At 42.8% G+C, this 21,117-nt stretch overlaps 1 protein-coding gene and 1 long non-coding RNA gene across 2 annotated transcripts in view; one reads left to right on the top strand and one right to left on the bottom strand.

Annotated features, from left to right (window-relative positions):
• The window catches only part of LOC122676911, an 87,065-nt gene that overhangs the window by 65,337 nt on the left and 611 nt on the right, over window positions 1-21,117 (top strand). The window contains exon 3 of the long non-coding RNA XR_006335659.1: window positions 1,796-1,969. This is a non-coding gene — a long non-coding RNA (uncharacterized LOC122676911). The remainder of the gene's footprint in view (window positions 1-1,795; window positions 1,970-21,117) is intronic.
• The window catches only part of SLC16A1 (solute carrier family 16 member 1), a 32,571-nt gene continuing 23,637 nt past the window's right edge, over window positions 12,184-21,117 (bottom strand). Inside the window, exons 4-5 of the mRNA XM_043876479.1 lie at window positions 19,840-20,706; window positions 12,184-16,617 (exon numbers count right to left, since the gene is read on the bottom strand). Of these exons, the coding sequence (XP_043732414.1) occupies window positions 16,340-16,617; window positions 19,840-20,706 (1,145 nt within the window). The 3' untranslated portion in view covers window positions 12,184-16,339. The remainder of the gene's footprint in view (window positions 16,618-19,839; window positions 20,707-21,117) is intronic.

The following is a 21,117-nucleotide window of genomic DNA, read 5'->3' as shown; positions in this document are numbered from 1 at the left end:
AATGCGGTTAATCCTCACATGGTTAAGTAGCACCCAGAATCCATTCCGTTTCCTGTCCTTTAGAAGCGGAAAGCTGAAGCCTTACCTCTCAGAATCATTTCTTTGGGAGTGGTAGGTGCACACTGTGATCCAACGCTGAGACCCTCACGTGGGATTTGGAGGGTGGAAGGGAACCAGAGCCCGCCTTCCTGCTGCTTTGGCTGCTCCCTTCTGGCGAGCAGGGCCATACAGATGGGCATCTTTTCTGGCAGCAGTGTCGTGTGCGGTCCCCACCCCTAGCAGCAGCAGTGGAGCCCCTGCCTGCTCCCTGGATCACAGCCAAGTCAGTGTATCCTGAACTGAGAATACTCAGGTTGCCAGTAGCAACCTCCATTTACCCACCTTCCTCTTCTGCCCGGGATGAGGGAGCAGATCTCCAGAGACTCAGCCTTACCTCCTCCCCTCCCACATCCAACCATCCCATAAGCATCTAGCCCCGTCTCAAGTCACTTTGCTCAAAACACAAGTGGTTCCTATTTCCTGCACTGAACTCTGACTGATACGACCATTGTCATCCATATTTTACAGATGGGGAAACTGAGGCACAGGGAAGCAAAGTGGTCTTCCCAGAGCCACACAGCCGGTGAGCAGTAGGGCCAGGCTCCAAACCCAGGCATTCCTGAGCCCCAAGCCCCCTGCACCATCCTGCCCGGTGAAGATGTGTTGGTGTTGCCGGGTGTGGGAGCAGACGGGGTGAGCTTTCAGGCCGTGGGCTGGGCTGACTCCCATGGCTGCTCCTGAGCGGGCCCCCATGCCGTCTGTTCCCTCCTGAGAAGCACAAGCAGCTCGGGTCCCTGGGGGCCTGACCCTGAGGCCGGGGCTGAGCCAGGTGGGATGTGAGGGGCAGGGGGGCTGCCGAGAGCCCAGCTGTCTGGGCTCCACGTCAGTCACCTCCCAGGGCTAAAGCCCATCAACAGTGTCTGGAGAAACACTTCAGTGATCAGAGCAAAATCAAAAGATGGGGCTGGTGAGGGAGGTGTCATCGGGCCCGTGGTGCAGGAGGATGACTCTGGTGGTGCCACCTTGGTGAACCTGTGGTTTGTTCTTGTCTGTCCCCCAGGGTTGAATGGAGCCTGAGAGGAGTCTGACGGAGATTTGAGGCTCATGTATGTGCCAGAATTCATAGGGGGAGCATGGTGTGCACTCGGATTGAATGTGCCTGCCAGCAGTTGCTGTTATTTAGTCATTAAGTCATGTTCAACTCTTTTACGACCCCATGGACTGTTAGCCCACCAGGCTCTTCTGCCCATGGTATTCTCCAGGCAAGAATAGTGGAGTAGGTTGTCATTTCCTTCTCCATGGGAACTTCTTGACCCAGATGGAACCTGCATCTCCTGCTTTGGCAGATGGATTCTTTACCACTGAGCCATCAGGAAGGCCCTCCTGCCAGCGTACCATCTCCTGTTAGGCAGCTAAGAGCATAGAGAAAGCCAAAGGATTGTCCCGTGAGGAGAAAAGTTAAGTCAAAGCAGTTGGTTGATGCTTAAATACTAATTCCTTTAGTATTTCAAGGACACCAGTCTTGCTGACGACATGTGCGGGCAGCCAGTGGGCTAGCCCCTCTCCCTGAACAGATCTTCCTCTGGAGTCTTCACTCATTTATTCATTCATTCTTTTATAGATTCAACAAATAAGTGCTGTCACATAACAAGCATAGTCAGATCTTCCACGCCTCGCAGAGACGTTCCAGGGGGAAACAAGTCTCCCGCATTTTGTTGTTGACTAGTCCCTCTTTGAACACCCCGTCTTTCCACAGGTGGACACCAATTTCTTAGCAATGACTCCAAGCGTGCTAGTTGCCTGTGAGACGTGGGGAGTGCTGCAGGATTGCCTATGCCTGTAATGAGGACTTACATTCCTAGAGATCTGAGATAACTCGGATGTTAATTCTCCACAGCCACAGGTCTGCCAGCAGAAGTTCAGCCAAAAGGTAGGAAGGAAGGGGAGGGAGCCTAACAGTGGGTGTAGAACATAGATGCTTCTTTATTCATTTCTCTGAGGCTGTGCATAGGCTTCACAAGGATCTCCTGTGTTTATCTCTTTATCAGGCCAGAGCTTGGGAAATGTTGCTGGTAATTCACTCGAGTTCCTGAAGGTAACCTTTTGGATTTTTAGGGTCCTCATCACACTGTATTGTAAGCACTGGTTTTCTATTATTGCCCTCACCAGACAGAGACTGGCCCTCCTCCATTTTCCTATGCTCTTAGTCTAACCCAGGGCCTTGTGCGTGGTCTGTGTCTCGCACGTGCTTGCCTTCCGTTTCTACCATGGTGCCAACACAGGTCTCTCTGGATGCTTTTCTCCAGGAGAAATGTTGCTTTCTCTTTCTCTACCCAGCTCAAATCAAAAGGGCTCAACAACTTTCCATGTTATTCCCTCTATCTCAAGGAACTCACAGCTTGGTACAGGTTTAGCAAAGCAAACTGATGTGTGCCATGCACTGCAGTGCTAGGAAAAACTATAACAGACTTTGAAGTGGGCAAAGGCTCACTGAATATTCTTTCAGTGGAATGCTCTGCGTTGTCTAGGATTCCAGGCTGTCTGATCCTCTAGGGAACTAACTTCACACCCTTCACGTCTTTTGCTGGGCCATTTTATAACTCTGCAGTGGTGGAAATTAACTTGTAGAGGGCTGATGATGGTGCACATGCTTCCTGTCTGATGTGCGATACAAACTGTTTCTGTTCAAGGCAATGCAGATGAGTTTTGTCCAGTAGAGAATTTGTAGTTGTTCTTCAGTCACTGAGTCATGTCCATATCTTTGCGACCCCATGGACTGCAGCACACCACTTCCCTCCACTGTCTCCAAGAGTTTGCTCAAATTCATGTCCATTGAGTTGGTGATGCTATCTAACCATCTCATCCTCAGTTGCCCTCCCCTTCTTTTGCCTTCAATCTTTCCAGCATCAGGGATTTGGCTCTTTGCATCAGGTGGCCAAAGTATTGGAGTTTCTGCATCAGCCCTTCTAGTGAATATACAGGGTTGAGCTCCTTGCAGTCCAAGGGACTCTCAGGAGAGATAAGTCTCTATAAGTCCAATGCTCATTTAAAAGTTCTAAGATCTTACTGATTCTTTCCTTAATTAATGAGTTATATAAACGTGTAAATTTTATTATTTCTCTATGAGAGGCTTGATTTTACCACTCTGAAAATTATGCTTCAAAAAAAAAAATTATGCTTCAGTGGTCACTATTTGTGACAGAGGTAGTGAAAATAGGTATTGAGTATTTATTCTGTGTCAGGAAGTATGCTAAAGATTTTATAGTTGCTGTTGTATTTAATTCTCATAGCAGCCCTATAAGGTAAGTTCTATTTATTAGTCCCATTTTATAGATACAGGAACTGAAGCCTAGAGGTTAAGAAACTTGCTTAAGGACCGAGAGATAATCAGTGGTCTGTCTGCACTTTGTACCCAGAGACCTGGGATTTGACACCAAGATTCATGCTCTAACTGCACTGCAGACAGAAAGACACTCAAAAACAAACTGGGGCAGCCACTGTGGAAAGCAGTATGGAGGTTTCTCAGAAAAACAAAAATAGAACTACCATATGACCCAGCAATTCCACTCCTGGCTATATGTCTGGGGGAAAAAAAGTACTAATTTGAAAAGATACATGCATCCCAGTGTATATAATAATAGCATTATTTGCAACTGTCAAGATATGGTGACTTCCCAGGCAGTCTAGTGGCTGAGACTTTGAGTTTCCACTGCAGGGGGTGAGGTTTCGATCCCTGATCAGGGAACTAAGATCCTACATATCAAACGGAGTGGCCAAAAAACTAAAAAAAAAAAAAAAAAAAAGGATCTATCTAAGTGTCTATCAACAGATGAATGGATAAAGAAATGGGTATATATACATATACACACACATATACACATAAATACACACACACAATGGAATACTCATGGGTGGGCCTGCTGTCAGTCACTAAGTCCTGTCTGGCTCTTTGCAACCCCACAGTCTATAGCCTGACAGGCTCCTCAGTCCATGGGATCATCCAAGCAAGAATACAAGAGTGGGTTGCCATTTCTTCCTCCGGGGGATCTTCCGGACCCAGGGATTGAACCTGCATGTCTGGCATTGGCAGGTGGACTCTATACCACTGAGCCACCTGGCAAGCCCACAGTGGAATACTATTCAGTCATAAAAAAAAAAAAGAATGAAATTTTCCCATCTGCAGCAACATGGATGGATTTGGAGGGTGTTAAACTAAGTGAAATAAGTCAGACAAAGATATACTATATGTTATCACTTGTATGTGGAATCTTAAAATTATAATAAACTTGTGAATAAAACAAAAAAGCAGACTCACAGACATAGAGAACAACCTAGCCCCACTACCAGTGGGGAAGAGAGGGGCAATATAGGGGTAGGAGGAAAAAATGTGTTATTAAGAAGGGATTATATGAAATCATATATGTGAAACTTTTGAAGATTGTAATGTGCTCATCTCCTCCTGAAAGAAAGCACCAAAATTGCAACTAGCTGTTGAAGAACCATCAAAAGGATGCTGGAACCCACTTCCAAAGACAAGAGACAGTAGGAGGGGTGCAGACATGATAAAATCCAGTCCTAGACCTGCCAGATGGGTGACCCACAAACTGGAGAACAGTATTACCAGAGAAAGTCTCCCACTGTTGTGACCGTTCTGAGCCTCACATCGGGCTTCCCAGCTTGGGGATCCAGCAATGGGACTGGGAATCCCCCGGGAATCTGACTTGGAAGGCCAGTGGGATATGATTACAGAACTTCCACAGGACTGGGGGAGACAGACTCTTGGAGGACACAAACACAACCTTGTGGAAACTGGCCCAGGGGAAAGGAGCAGTGACCCCACAGTAGACTAAGCCAGACCTGCCTGTGAATGTTTGAGGGTCTTCTGCAGAGACGTAGGTCAAGAGTGGCCTGCCGCAGGGACAGGGGTCCTAGTAGCATCTGTCCTGGGAGGCACATGTTGGCATAAGTTCCCTTGGAGGTCGCCAATAGCTCTACAGAGCCCGTAGACTCCAGGACCCAGGACCGGGTTGCCTCGGGACAAGCAACAGCTCAGCCCCACCCTTCAGCAGACAATTGGATTAAAGATTTCCTGAGCATAGCTCTGCCAACCCAGATTTCCCCATAGCAAGTCCCTCCCATCTGACACCTTGCACAAGCCTCTTATCCTCATCCATCAGAGGGCAGACAGAAGAAGCAAGAACTACAATCCCACAGCCTCCAGAAGGAAAACCACAATCACACAAGGCTAACCAAAATGATCACATGGATGACTTGTTCTGGCAAAGGGGCCTGTGTAATGAAGCTATGACAAATGAAGCTATGACAAAACGTGGCCCACTGGAAAAGGGAATGACCAATCAAGCCAGTATTCTTGCCTCAAGAACCCCATGAACAGTATGAAAAGGCAGAAGGATATGACACTGGAAGTTGAGCCCCTCGCCCCCAGGTCAGTGGGCATCCAGTACGCTACTGGACGAGAGCAGAGAAATAGCTCCAGAAAGAGAGCTGTGCCAAAGCGGAGACAACGCTCAGTTGTGGCCGTGTCTGGCAGTAAAGTCTGATGTTATAAAGAACAATATTGCATAGAAACCTGAAATGTTAGGTCCACGAGTCAATGTAAATTGGAGGTGGTCAAGCAGAAGATGGCAAGAATAAACATCAGCATTTTAGGAATTAGTGAACTAACGTGGACAGGAATGGGCAAATTTAATTCAGATGAGCACTGTATCTACCACTGTGGGCAAGGATCCCTTAGAAGAAATGGAGTAACCCTCATAGTCAACAAGAATCTGAAATACAGTACTTGGGTGCAACCACAAAAACAACAGAATGATCTCAGTTCATTTCCAAGGCAAACCATTCAATATCACAGTAATCCAAGTCTATGCCCCAACCACTAGTGCCAAAGATCTGAGGCTGTCTGGTTCTATGAAGACAAACTTCTAGACCTTCTAGAACAACCAAAAGAGATGTCCTTTTTAAAATAGGGAATTGGAATGCAAAAGTAGGAATGCAAGAGATACCTGGAGTAACAGGCAAGTTTTGCCTTGGAGTACAAAAGGAAGCAGGGCAAAGGCTAACAGAGCTTTGTCAAGAGAACACGCTGGTCATAGCAAACGTCCTCTTCCAATAACACAAGAGACAACTCTACACATGGACATCACCAGATGGTCAATAATGAAATCAGATTGACTATATTCTTTGCAGCCAAAGATGGATAAGCTCTATACAGTCAGGAAAAAACAAGACCTGGTGCTGACTGTGGCTCAGATTGTGAGCTTCCTTTGCAAAACTCAGGCTTAAATTGAAGAAAGTAGGGAAAACCACTAGGCCATTCATGTTTGGCCTAAATCAAATCCCTTATGATTATACACTGGAGGTGATGAAGATTTGAGGAGCTAGAACTGGTAGACAGAGTGCCTGAAGAACTATGGATGAAGGTTCATAGCATTGTATAGGAGGCAGTGACCAAAACTATCCCAAAGAAAAAGAAATGCAAGAAGGCAAAGTGGTTGTCTGAGGAGGCCCTAAGGATAGTTAAGACGACACGTGAAAGGCAAAGGAGAAAGGGGAAAATATACCCAAATGAATGCAGAGTTCCAGAGACTAGCAATGAGAGATAAGAAAGCATTCTTGTGTGAACAATGCAAAGAAATAGAGGAAAACAATAGAATGGGAAAGACTAGAGAGCTCTTCAAGAAAGTTGGGGACATCAAGGGAATATTTCATACAAGGATGGGCACAATAAAGGAGAGAAACAGCAAGGACCTAACAGAAGTAGAAGAGATTAAGAAAAGGTGGCAAGACTACACAGAAGAACTATACAAAAAAGGTCGTAATGACTTGGATAACCGTGATGGTGTGGTCACACACCTAGAACCAGACATACTGGAGTGTGAAGTCAAGTGAGCCTTAGGAAGCATTACTACAAACAAAGCTAGTGGAGGTGATGGAATTCCAGCTCAGCTATTTCAAATCCTAAAAGATGATGCTATTAAAAGGCTGCACTCAATACTTCAGCAAATTTGGAAAACTCAGCAGTGGCCACAAGACTGGAAAAGGTCAGTTTTCATTCCAGTCCCAAAGAGAGGCAATGCCAAAGAATGTTCCAACTACTGTACAATTGTGCTCATTTCACATGCTCGCAAGGTAATAGTCAAAATCCTTCAAGCTAGGCTTCAACCGTATGTGAACCAAGAACTTACAGATACCAGCTGGATTTAGAAAAGGCAGAGGAACCAGAGATCAAATTGCCAACATCCATTAGATCATTGAGAAAGCAAGGAATTCCAGAAAAATGTCTATTTCTGCTTCATTAACTATGCTAAAGCCTTTGTGTGGATCACAACGAACTGTGGAAAATTCTTAAAGGGATGGAAATACCAGACCACTTTACCTGCCTCCTGAAAAACCCCTATGCAGGTCAAGAAGCAACAGTCAGAACCAGACATGGAACAGAATGGTTCAAAATTGAGAAAGTTTGCCAAGGCTGTATATTGTCACCCCACTTATTTAACTTCTATGCAAAATACATCATGCAAAATGCTGGGCTGGATGAATCACAAGCTGGAATCAAGACTGCCGGGAGAAACATCCTTAGATATACAGATGATACCACTATAATAGCAGAAAGCAAAGAGGAACTAAAGAGCCTCTTCATGAAGGTGAAAGAGAGTGAAAAAGCCGACTTAAAACTCAACATTCAAAAAACTAAGATCATAACATCCAGTCCCATTACTTCAAGGCAGATAGATGGGGGAAAAGTGGAAACAGTGACAAATTTTATTTTCCTGGGCTCCAGAATCACTGTGAATGCTGACTGTAGCCATGAAATTAAAAGACGCTTGCTTCTTTGAAGGAAAGCTGTGACCAACCTAGACAGCGTATTAAAAGTCAGACATTACTTTGCCAACAAAAGTCCGTCTAGTCAAAGCTATGGTTTTTCCAGTGTCATGTACAGATGTGAGTTGGACACATCTGAGCACTGGAGGCTGAGCACTGAAGAACTGATGCTTTTGAATTGTGGCGCTGAAGACTCTTTAGAGTCCCTTGGACTGCAAGGAGATCAAATCAGTCAATCCTAAAGGAAATCAACCCTGAATATTCATTGGAAGGGCTGATGCTGAAGCTGAAGCTCCAATACTATGGCCACCTGATGCAAAGAACTGACTCATTGGAAAAGACCCTGATGCTGGGAAGGATTGAAGACAGGAGGAGAAGGAGTTGACTGAGGATGAGATTGTTGGATGGCATTATCGACACAATGAATTTGAGCAAACTCTGGGAGATAGTGAAGGACAGGGAAGCCTGGCATGCAGCAGTCTGTGGGGTCACTATTAGTCAGATATATGCCTTTGCAACTGAACAACAACAACGCACAATAGAATTTAAAGAATCATTCATTCAGTAAAAAAATAAATAAAAAACAGATCAGCAGGACAACAAAAACCATTTGGGGACTCAGATAAGGCCCCTTGTAGAAGCAGGCATGAGCCAAGTTTCAAAAGTCAGAGTTGGTGCTGAGGAGAAAGGAGGGGCTTCTAGGCATTAGCATTTAGGAAGGCAGGGATCTGAAACAAGGTCTTAGTTAAAGAACTAAGTAATTCAGTTGGGCTGGGGAGCAGGGTGTGGGCTGAGGACTGATGCAGAAGCTAATTAAGAAGGGCCCTATGGGTCATGCTAAGGACTTTGGACTTTATCCTCAAATTACAGGATTTAAAGCAGAGTGAGTGATTAATGAGTTTTATTATCGTTATTGCTTTCAGGTTATAAAGGCAGCTGAAAATCTGGTCTTTTTAGAAAAGTCAATTTAGCAGCAGCATTGAGGCTGAATTGAAGGTGGTGAGAACTGACAGGGAGGCTGTTAAAAATGAAGCCTATGGCAGGGAAAAGGAGGGCACTGTAAGGAGAAACAGTAAGTCAAGTCTAAATATTTGGGCAACCAAAAAGGAATGTGGGGTGGGAATGGGGAGGTGTGGAGGGGCTGGGGCGCAGGTAGTTTAGGCTCACACTTCTGTCTGCTGCAGGCCTGTTTATGCTCATTTTTAAAAGTTAACTGATTTATTTGGCTGTATCAGGTCTTAATTGTGGCACACAAGATGTTCATTGCATCATGGGGGATCTTTCCTTGTGGAACAAGGACTCCCAAGGGTTTTTCGGGTTTTTTTTGGCTTAGTTGCTCCATGCATGTGGCATGTTAGTTCCCCATCCAGAGATAGAACCTATCTCTGCATCCCCTGCATTGCTCATTCTTAGCATCTGAGAAATAAGATAGCACTGGGAACTTAAAAGGTTGTTACCAAAAAGTCTCTAAAGTTCCCATGCATAAAAGTATACATATAAATAAGGCCTATCACAAAAGCAGACCCCGGTTTCATTCCTGGGTCGGAAAGATCCCCTGGAGAAGGCTTAGGATACCCACTCCAGTACTCTTGGGCTTCCCTAGTGGCTCTGACGGTAAAGAATCTACCTGCAGTGCAGGAGACCTGGGTTCAATCTGTGGGTTGGGAAGATCCTGGAGAGGGCACCGCAACCCGCTCTAGTATTCTTGCTTGGAGACTCCCACGGACAAAGGAGCCTGGCGGGCTGCAGTCCATGGGGTCACAGAGTCGGACGCGACTGAACAACTAAGCACAGCACAACACGAAAGCACCCACCTGCCAATGCAAGAGACGCAAGAGACAGGGGTTCAGTCTCTGGCTGGGAAAGATCTCCTGGAGAAGGAAATGGCAACCCACTCCAGTCAGTGTTCTTGCCCGAAGAATCCCATGGACAGATGAGCCCGGGGAGTCCATGAGTTGCAAAGAGCTGGACACGACTGAAGCGACTTAGCAGGCACACACGTTTGTTTTGGTTTCAAAGGAAAACAAAATAAGATAGGGAAAGATAGACCACAATGACAAGAACTGTTACAAACCTTCTCTTGATAACTATGGACACACAGATTGTCGGCACACCAGGTGATTTTTAATCACCTCCTGGCTTCTTAATGGCTTCTAGCCACTTCCACTTGGGACCTGGCCAGAGTAAGCTCCGGAAATGCAAACTTTTAATTCTGGAATCACTAAAGCACATTAGAAAAGGAAATCTCACAAGTAAAGAAATCACATTATGAATTCTGAAGCCAAGGAAAAGGACTCTAAGTCAGATTGTGAATTCATTGGGGTCAGGACCATTGGTGCAGAGTCCAAGTGATTGGTCTTTATTCATCCTTCAAGATTACCCAGGATACAACCTTTCTCATTCTTGTGTTTCCAAACTTCCATCCAGTACAACCTTCAGCTCCAGCAGCTGAGCTGTATGCAGGGGTTGGGAACAGTGGTAAAACCCAGTTAAAGGGTATTTTTTCATTTATACCCACTCGTGGTGCAGTGGTAAAGAATCTGCCTGCCAATGCAGGAGATGCAAGAGACAGCGGTTCAATCCCTGGGCCAGGAAGATCCCCTGGAGTAGGAAATGGCAACCCATTCCTGCGTTCTTGCCTGGAAATCCTATGGACAGAGGAGCTTGGCAAGCTACAGTTCATAAGGTTACAAAGAATGGGACACGACTCAGTGACTGAGCACACACACAACACACACCCTAGGATATTGCATGAATCAGACGATATACTGGAAAGGCCTTTGTGTACTCCAGTGATTGTTCTGGTTGATGACACCTGACACTGTTTAACTTTTAAAGCTACTATGGGCTCAATTAATACTACTGTTCATTCAGCTGTATGCAGTGTACATTCACAATCCTCACAATAATTATGTTTAATTTACCAAAGAGGCTCAGAGAAATTAATTTGCTCAAGAGTATACACCGTTTTGTCCTCTTTAGGCCCTCCTGAGGTTGGGTTAGACTTCTCCACGTGATGTCCTGTCACAGCACTTACTATGCAGTCTTCCCTCTAGTATAGAAGCTGTGGGTGCCAGGAACTAGATTCTGATCATTGTTATCCCTTCTATCTAGAAACCAGATAAGCACATCGATAGCACTCCAAACTTTCAAAATTCCTGTTTAGGTGAATGTAATGAAGGTTTTACCTTATATCCATATTGCTGTTTTCCTTATAACTTACTCTTCAGTGCCTGCTTTCCGTTACTACAAAGTAGGATGCATGCATGTAAAGACATTATTTTGTTCATGACTAGATTCTCAAAACTTGGAACAATGCTTGGGAACTAGTAGTTCAGTTAAGTTGCTCAGTCGTGTCCGACTCTTTGCAACCCCATGGACTGTAGCACACCAGGTTTCCTTGTCCATCGCCAACTCCCTGTTTGCTCAAACTCATGTCCATCGAGTTGATGTCATCCAACCATCTCATCCTCTGTTGTCCCCTTCTCCTCCCACCTTCAGTCTTTCCCAGCATCAGGGTCTTTTCAAATGAGTCAGTTCTTCGCATCATGTGCCCAAAGTATTGGAGTTTCAGCTTCAGCCCTTCCAATGTATATTCAGGACTGATTTCCTTTAGGACGGACTGGTTTGATCTTGCAGTCCAGGGAACTATCAAGAGTCTTCTCCCACACCACAGTTCAAAAGCATCAATTCTTCAGCACTTGGCTTTAATATGCTCTCTAGGTTTGTCATAGTTTTCCTTCCAAAGAGCAATCGTCTTTTAATTTCACGGCTGCAGTCACTATCTGCAGTGATTTTAGAGCCCAAGGAAAGTCTGTCGCTGTTTCCACTCTTTCCCCATCTATTTGCCATGAAGTGATGGAACCAGATGCCATGATCTTAGTTTTCTGAATGTTGAGTTTTAAGCCAGCTTTTTCACGCTCCTCTTTCACTTTCATCAAGAGGCTCTTTAGTTCTTCTTTGCTTTCTGCCATAAGGGTGGTGTTACCTGCATACCGGAGGTTATTGATATTTCTCCTGGCAATCTTGGTTCCAGCTTGTGCTTCATCCAGCTTGGCATTTCGCATGACATACCCTGCATATAAGTTAAACAAGCAGAGTGACAATATACAGCCTTCCTTTTTCAATTTGGAACCAGTCAATTTTTCCATGTCCCTTTCTAACTGTTGCTTCTTGACCTGCATACAGATTTCTCAGGAAGCAGGTCAGGTGGTCTGGTATTCTCATCTCTTTAAGAATTTTCCAGTTTGTTGTGATCCACACAGTCAAAGGCTTTTGTGTAGTCAATAAAAGCAGCAAAACTTTGCCAGTATGTTGTACCAATTTATTCAGCCACCAACTGATGACAATTTATGATTTAAATCATGTATCAATGTAGTAGGATAAAATTCAAAGCTCATCAATCTTTCAGTTTACATTAAGAACATTTACATTTAAGAACTAGGTAGAGAGGACTTCAGTCATGACTGGCTGCTCATTATATTTCTGCTCCTTTTAGAATCATCACAAATCTTGAAGGAAAAGGATTATCATTTACTAATCAGGTGCCTCTTCCTTGTAGGGGCAGTGTACAAAGACCAAGGGCTTTGGTCAGCGTTCAAATGTTCTTTCGATGAATTTGTAGGAGAGAAAGTGGTCTCCCTGTCCTATTCCTCCACCATCTTAGCTCCTCCCCGACCAAGGGCTTTGGGATTCAAACCTACCTACTTAAAGAGCACCACTCGCATGCGGTGTTAGTTTCCATTCACTACCAAACAGGGACCATTACATTTGTAAGGCTAAAAGGAGGATAGGTCTAAAAGGAGTTTGATCATTTAGCTAACAGTCTTACCTTTAAGAGTCACTCCCAACTATCCTCTGTGAGGCTCCACCCACCTTGGGAATTAGAAGAGCTCAATTTTTCCGCAAGTACTACATATCTTTGATATATATATATATATGTGTGTGTGTGTGTGTATTTTAAATAGGTGCTTACACTTATTAAGCCCTTGCCTAATACAAGCTGTCACATATCAACTAAACTTCATGACGGCCCTGGGGCGAAGGATGGCATTAATTATTAACACCTTTACAGAAGAAAACACCTGATGCTTAGGTTTGAGGTCACATAGCCTTTGTTTGAACCCTGGCAGTCTATACTGTTGAACAACCAGTAGGCTGTGATTTCTTTGCTAGCTATTCCAGTGTCTTCTAGCAAGTCACAGTAAAAAGCCAGCAAAAAAGTAAATCAGTGCTGTATAGCCGAGAAGAAACATTCTATTGAATGTCACAACAGCCCAGACTAAGTGGGGGAAAGGATGACTGAATCTGAAAACCCAAAGCTAAAACACATTTCAGGAATGATGTATTTGAAACCTCCTTAGATGCTTCTAATCTGAAGCAACTTGACTTAATTGCTTACATTTGGGTGAGCCAGGCAAGCTTCAGCCATCACTTCCTTACAAGTTTTCATAGCAGCCAAAGTCTGTCATTAACCTCTTCAAGTACCTGATCTGACTATTAAAACAAGCCATGCTGCAAAGATGGACATACACTGTTCACCTTTCCTCATCTTTCCAACGACAAGGGGGCGGGTGATGCACACCTGATAATTAAATTTACTATACTATGAACCATTTCCTAGGGGACATGTTAAACCTGGACATTGAGGTTTTTCATATAAACCAATTCTGAATTTATCAATCTGAAATTCAATATAATAAAACAAGAATAAGATTCTTCATCAGTGTGATTAAATCAGGGATAAAAATACCTCCCTGAATGTTCTATAGTTTGTTTTTAGCATCATCCTTTTCTGAATACTTTTTGTAGAAATTATTTTGAATAGGTTAAGATTATTTCAGTTCTCAAAAAATGACTATAATGTGATAATATGGTCTTGTTGCCATGATCATCTGCAACTATCCAGTCTACCAGTTTCTTAAACAATTTTTCAGCTTTGAATTGAGACTATTTCAGAGCATACTCTTGACCAGTCCCAAGCCTCTTTGGGCACAAGAATCTAGAGAGCTATGTTTTCTGACTTTAACAGAGTGTGGGACAGAGGGAAGCAAGGATAGGCAGGTACTCTGTTTTCCCAGAGCAGCCACTGAAACTCTGTCAACTGAAATAAAACTTAAGAAGTCTAGTCAGTCCTCACATGGAGCAAGGGACAACAGACTGCCCAGTCAGAAAGCTCAGATGCATCAAGTGTTGAAAAGAGCACTGCAACACGAGAGGATTAGCTGATTGTTAGCAAGGACTAGATGGCAGAGTAGGCCTATACTGGGCTTTAGTGTTGGCTCTGTTACCAAAACTGATCCTGAATAAATCCCTTAAGCCTGTGTCTTCAGTGGGAAAAAGTCAGAGTTGGATTGGGTGGTAAAAGGTTTTGTTTAGTCCAGCTTTGAGCCAGTTTTTAATCTTTTGCTTCCGAATACAGCAACTTCAGAGCCCTTCCTCCCAATAAATGATGATCATTCTGCACCAGAATTTCATCATTTCACTAACAGGTTTCAGTTAGTGGAAACAAACTAAGCAGGGCCCCATGTATGGATGTAGCTTAACACCTGGGATGGGGGAAAATAATCTTAGACTCCTGGTTTACTCCCCCGCCCCACATTTTTCACTTGTATTACTCTACTCAGGGTGATCCTCATTTTTATAGAAAGGGAAGGAGGCATATAGAGGTTAGGTCTGTGGAAAATGGCAGAGTCCAAACTGGAGCCAAGCCTGTCAACAATCACAGCAGGCTTCTCCCCTAAAATTTCTCCTCCATCTGCCATGATACCTGAGCACAGAAAGGGAATTTTCATTGTGTCCTTAAGATTAACTGCTCTGCTTTCAAAACGCTTTCAGAGAAGCTTGCCTGGAAGAAGAGGTTAAGGAGAAAAATCAAAATAAGCCATGTACACAAATGCCAATGCACATGTGCTGAATTATTTAACATTAGCGAGGGCCAGATTGAATCTTGATAATGAAAATGAAGACACACAATATTTTCCTCAAGAAAATAAACATTTGGAAGAAACATTCCTTAAAAAAAAGAAAAGAGAAAGAAAATTTTTATTTTAAAAAGCCAGCCTGTTAAATAAGGTTTTATGTCTATACTTTCACACTGTCAACCGCAATATTTTAAAATGCATTGAATATAATTCATTGAATGTCTAACATTATCTTCCTGCTGCAAGATACTAGGTTAAAAAAAAAATTTACAGTTTTCATTCTGGCCTGTCCCCCTCCCTATCTGTATACTAAACCCATTTCTTTACATTTCAGATAAAGTGAAAAAGGGTTACAAAATCTTTAGGGTTGTGTGAAGAATAAGAATATGTCCAATAATTCTAAGCAAAACATAATTTCCTTTAAGGCCTTATCAGAAAAAGAAAAGGAGTTATTTATTGATAAGCAAAAATAGCAACTTCCCTCCCAATCTTACCCCTGCTGGTTTGTGTGGGCCAGATCTCTGTGGTTCTCTTTAATCAGCAAACACTACAGACTGCCCGTCTCACACTCGTGCTAAGCTGGATGTGGCTATGAATGAAACCACTAGGAAGCAAAGGGGTAAAACTCCAGGAAAACAGCAACAAAAAAAGATTCCAGGTCTCACAGTTTAACTGAAGCTTTGGAAAAATTTAAGCTGAATTCAGCTGCTGTATGAATGGATCTTTCTACATTTAATTTAGTGAGGGGGCACTAATACATAGTTGTGTATTTTAATACTAATTTTTACAGTGAAAAAAAACAGTATGTAATCTCAAAAGGGGCAATTATGTATGACTATGCAAAATGTATCTTTGGAAAGGGGAACAAAAATAGTAATTTAATGAAATCAGCTCTCAAGCACTTGACTTCTAATAAGCAACCCAAGAAAAGATACTGGAGGGGTGATGATGAGTACAGTGCATCTAGAAAAGCCAAGATGTTTTCAGTTTCATGCCTTAAATTTCCTAAATACATATCTAGCAGGCACATATGCCAAGCAACTATTGATGCTAGGAAAATATTTCAGTCAGGATTTTATAAAACCCCCAACTTTCAAATCTTCTAGTGACAATATGAAACAAAATTAATTTAAAATTTTAGATTTGCCTCAAAGCAGTTATTTTTATTTGTAACGGAACACTGAAAATGGATGAGTTAAGCAGAATAGTTAATAGTTAAGGCTCCCTAAAGACTAAAACTTAATTAAGGCACATATTATAATCTTCATGACACTGTTAAAAGCAAAGATTTAAACAAAGAAACAAACACACAAACTGACTTCCTTTTCTCATTCTTTTCAACCACTCCCTTCCCAAGGCTAGGTATTTTTAATCCAGACTACTGGTAAGGAGTGAAACAAAAATTCCATCAATAAACCCCTGGTATGATTCCCACAGAAATGTCCAGTATTTGCATTGAGCACCACTGGTAGATCACAGGCCAATAGAATATTTTGGGTCATAAGCTGCACCATTTACCCTTCAGTCCCACAGGTTCAAACTGGACTCTCCGCCTCTTTGGGATCTCCTTCTGTGGCTTTATGCTCTGGAGATTCTGCTGCATCGGTGACTTCTTTTGGCTTCTCAGCAGCATCTACATTGGTCTCCTCCTCTTTACCTTCCTTTTTCTGCTGCTGCTCAGCTTTTTGTTCTTTTTCAAGAAGTCGGTAATTGATGCCCATGCCAATGAAAAGATAGATGCCTGCGACAATAAGGATTATGCCACATGCCCAGTATGTGTATTTGTAGTCTCCATATATGTCATTGAGACGACCTGAGAATGTAAAAAAAAAAGTTATGAGGATAAACAATTATACCCTTTCCCAAATAAAGTTTAATGATCCATTCAAAGAGCTCATAAATGACAAATTTATGACATAAATTTTTGACATAAATGCTCCAAATTATTTGATCTTTTGTCTATGTCATCACACTGATTTGGGGTGTCCCCGCACATTATCTTTAGCAACTTGAAAATGATTAAATCATGGTAATTTTGAATTGCAATGTCCTTGAGATCACCTGGGGCGCTCTAGTGGATCAGACAGTAAAGAATCTGCCTGCAATGCAGGAAACCTGTATTTGACCCCTGGGTCAAGAAGATCCCCTGGAGAAGGGAACAGCAACCCATTCCAGTATTCTTGCCTGGAGAATCCCATGGACAGAGAAGCCTGGCAGGCTATGGTCCAAAGAGTTGGATACAGCTGTGTGACTAACACTTGAGATCACTTAGAATCAGTTTTCTCAATATACAATGGAAAAATTTGCTCAAAAGAGGTTTAGGAATCTTGCCCAAGGCCACAGAGGTAATTCCAGTCTCCCAGGCCAATGCACTTTTTCAGACATCAGCATTTCCCAAAAAGCATTCCTGGGGACACTCATCCTCTGCTAAAACATTAACTAACAGCAATGCTTTCCACCATTCTAACCTCACAACAAGAAGATTCTATCATCATTACCATTGTATATAACATAAAAGCTGAAGTACAGAAACTTTAAGGAAGGTCACAAAGTTTTAAGTGAAACAGGCTGGCTTTAAACCCAGGGAATCTGAATCTGAGGCGTGCACCTATAACTTCTGTGCTTCAGGCTACCTCCCTAATGTTTCCATAGTCAAGTAAATTTGGAAATGACAAACCAGTCTTTTCTATTCAAGTTTTTATGAGGTCTGATATTAAAGAAACTTATTAGCAACTCATCAAACTAATATTAAGATACTTTGGAAAACTCTACACATATAAAGGATGTAATAACCAATTCAAATATGATTTGATATGGTTTTCCAATGCAGGGCATCACTCACTCATCAATACTTAGTTTCTATATATCAATATAGCCCTGGGTCTGCTAAGCCCTGAGTTAAGAGTGAGCAAAGGAGATCACATCCATAGTTCAGCAGTAACCACACAGACTGTGACAAGTGCTACAGGAATGTTTGAAGGCAGAAAATAGGGGGTTTGGGCCAGTAAGAAAGGTCAGGAAGGCTTTTCTTTTCTTGGTAAATATTTATTAAATGGAAAAAAAAATTAAAAAACAAACAAACAAACAAAAAACTGCTGGGGGTTGGTTGAAACTCTATTTAGGACAGGGCTTCCCTGGTGGCTTTCGCTGGTGAAGAATCTACCTTCCAATGCAGGAGACATGGGTTTGATTCCTGGATCAGGAACATCCCCTGGAGGAGAAAACAGCAACCCACCCCAGTATTCTTGCCTGGGAAATCCCATGGATAGAGGAGCCTCGAAGGGTACAGTTTTATAATAAGCAGGCATTAAAAATATTTTTTCTCTTTAAGGAAATTGATTGCAATGTATGTAATCAGTGCAAAGAGGTTACAAAAGGTCATTTATGGCACTGCACACATTTTCTTTGAAAGAATATGTGCTTTTATCTGTTCCCCCAAATAGCAAACTAGCTATCAGCAATGGTCTCTGTGTGGTGGGATAACAAGTTATTTTATTGCTTGCCGTTTTCTGTTAAAGCCTTAAAACATGCTAACAAAATAGTTCACCCCAGTGTGAAACTCAGTACCAGGAAGTTTTTATCTTGAAAAAAATTTATTTGACTGCACCAGGTCTTAGTTGTGGCACACAGGATCTTTAGTTGTGGCATTCGAACTCTTAGTTGTAGCATGTGGGATCTAGCTCCCCAACCAGGGATTAAACCCAGGCCCCCTGCATTGGGAGCAAGGAGACTTAGTCACTGGACCACCAGGGAAGTCCCAGGAAGGCTTTTCTTAAAGTGTAAACTTAACCAAGACTTACAGGATAAGAGTTAATCTAGGAGAAAGGAGATGGGAAAAGGATCCAGGCAGAGAACAGCCAGTGCTGAGGCAGGTGGTCGGAGGAAGCACCAGGTGAGAGGGGAAGCACAGAGGGCTAACGGAGTGGTAGGAAATGAGGCTGGAGAATGAGGCGGGCCAGCCCATGCAGGAACCAGCAGCCACAGTAGGGAATCTGATCCTCACCCTAAAAACGCAGGAAGCAACTGGAGTGTTCTAAGAGACTGGAGAACAGCTAGAGCAAATACAGGTAAAGTTAGAAGCCTACAGATAGAAGATATGGATAAGAATAGTAGTTCTGATGGAGGAAAAATGGGCAGATTAGATAAGAGATTTAGGAAGCAAAAATGGACAGGATTTAGTCTCCTTAGGTGGGCTTCCCTAGTGGCTCAGATGGTAAAGCGTCTGCCTACAATGTGGGAGACCTGGGTTCGATCCCTGGGTTGGGAAGATCCCCTGGAGAAGAAAATGGTAACCCACTCCAGTACTCTTGGCTGGAAAATCCCATGGACAGAGAAGCCTGGTAGACTACAGTCCATGGGGTCACCAAGAGTCAGACACGACTGAGCAACTTCACTTAGGTACAGGGAGAGAGAGGATAGAAAAATTTTGACGGGTCAGTTAATGGGTCTTCTGTTATGTATCCTTCCTGACTTTATACTGTATAATCTAAAAAGCATGAGTCGCATCCAGAAGTCAAAATTACTGTTGTATTTTCTATTAATGACAATTTTTAAATGTAAACTGGTTAGCATTCTTCAGAGAATAATACATCAGGTTTTATAGTCACTTACGAGCTGTGTGATCCTGGGCAAGCAAGTAATTTCACTTTCAGAAGCCTCTATTTCTTGGTTTATAAAATGAGAACAGTAATAGTCCAACATCATAGACTTGTAATATATGACAGAATATAGAAAATGATTAGTAGGACAGTTCCTGGTATACTATGAGCCCTCACCTACTGTACCTATGGTACCTACTGTTATTAAATTATTTTAATAAATACAAGTTTATAGTTTTTATTTCTTCTTTCGATTTGATGATTCACCTTAATTCAAGTATTTGAGCAATTATATGATAAACACTATGTCAGCACTGAGGACACAGAAATGAGAAGGACTATCAGGCAGCTCACTGACTTTTGTTTCTGTTACCTTCCTAATCTTCTCTGCCTGTTTTATGTTAATAGAACCACAGAAATATAGAGACATACTGTACCTAAAACTGGTGGCCCCAGGAGTACAGGACAGCACTCCACAATGGTCACCAATCCCACAGCACTGGAGAATCTCTGGGGTCCAACAAGGTCCATCAGTGTTTCAAACAATACTGAGCTGAGCCACCCAAAAGCAAATCCAAAGAATCCCGCGTAGATACAGAGCCCGACATAGGTGGAGGATAAAGGTGCTGCCAGATGACACATTCCATTTGCAATAATAGATGCAGCAAAAAAATACTGAACTCGAGGTCTTACCCACTTTGTGTTGGCTACAAGTCCCATAGAAGGTCTGGCTACCATGTCAACAAAAGCCAGAATGGAAAGAAGGAAGGCAGCCTTCTCACTAGAGTAGTGCTTACTCTTGCCGTAATTGCTAAGAAAGACCAATGGTGTAAATAGTCCAAAAAACATGAGCACATTTCCAGACAGGTAAAGCAAAAAGCCTCTGTGCTTGAACAGGCTTAAGTCCAGGAATGTATTAAGTGTTTGAAAGATTGATTTTTTCTCTTCTTTGGGGTTTCCTCCAATGAGATCTGTATTTGCATCACTTGCCCCCTTTTTTGTCTCATATTTTCCAGCTTCCTGAAGGGATCCTTTAGACTTCTCTTTCTCTGTAGTGGTTGGCTTGGGCCCTATTGGTCTCATCAGAGCTCCAGCCACACAGCAGTTTAATAATAAGCCCCCAAGAATTAGGAAGCTTCCTCTCCAGCCGTAGATCATGAAGAAAGCCTGGTTGAGGGGGGCCAGGGTAGAGAGGAACACAGGGCTGCCTGCCATGGCTAGTCCATTTGCCAGTGGTCGTCTCTTGTAGAAATACTTGCCAATCATGGTCAAAGCCGGATTTAAGTTGAAGGCAAGCCCAAGACCTGAGGAGAAGAGAAAAAAGAATCATATATTACAATAAATGTCAGAGACATATTTTGCATTACTTAACCAGACAAAGAAAATAAGAGGTATATAATTCAAAAAGATACAAATAAAATGGAAAGATATTCTGTGCTCATGGACTGGAAGAATCAACATTGTCAAAATCTCCTTATTACCTAAAGCAACCTACACGTTCAGTGCAATCCCTATCAAAATCCCAAGGACATTTTTCACAGAAATAGAACAAAAAAGTTCTAAAATATATATGAAATATTAAGAAACCCACTGTTCATCACAGCATTATTCTTCCTCTGGGGATCTTCCCCACCCAGGGATCAAACACGTGTCTCCTTCATCTCCTGCACTACAAGCAGATTCTTGACCGCTGAACCACTGGGAAAACCCAATTG

This window comes from Cervus elaphus, chromosome 20 (genome assembly GCF_910594005.1).
Source record: "Cervus elaphus chromosome 20, mCerEla1.1, whole genome shotgun sequence".
In the NCBI taxonomy this organism is placed as follows: Eukaryota; Metazoa; Chordata; class Mammalia; order Artiodactyla; family Cervidae; genus Cervus; species Cervus elaphus.
The sequence above is the reverse complement of the archived record's forward strand: the minus strand, read 5'-3'. Positions and strand labels throughout refer to the sequence as shown.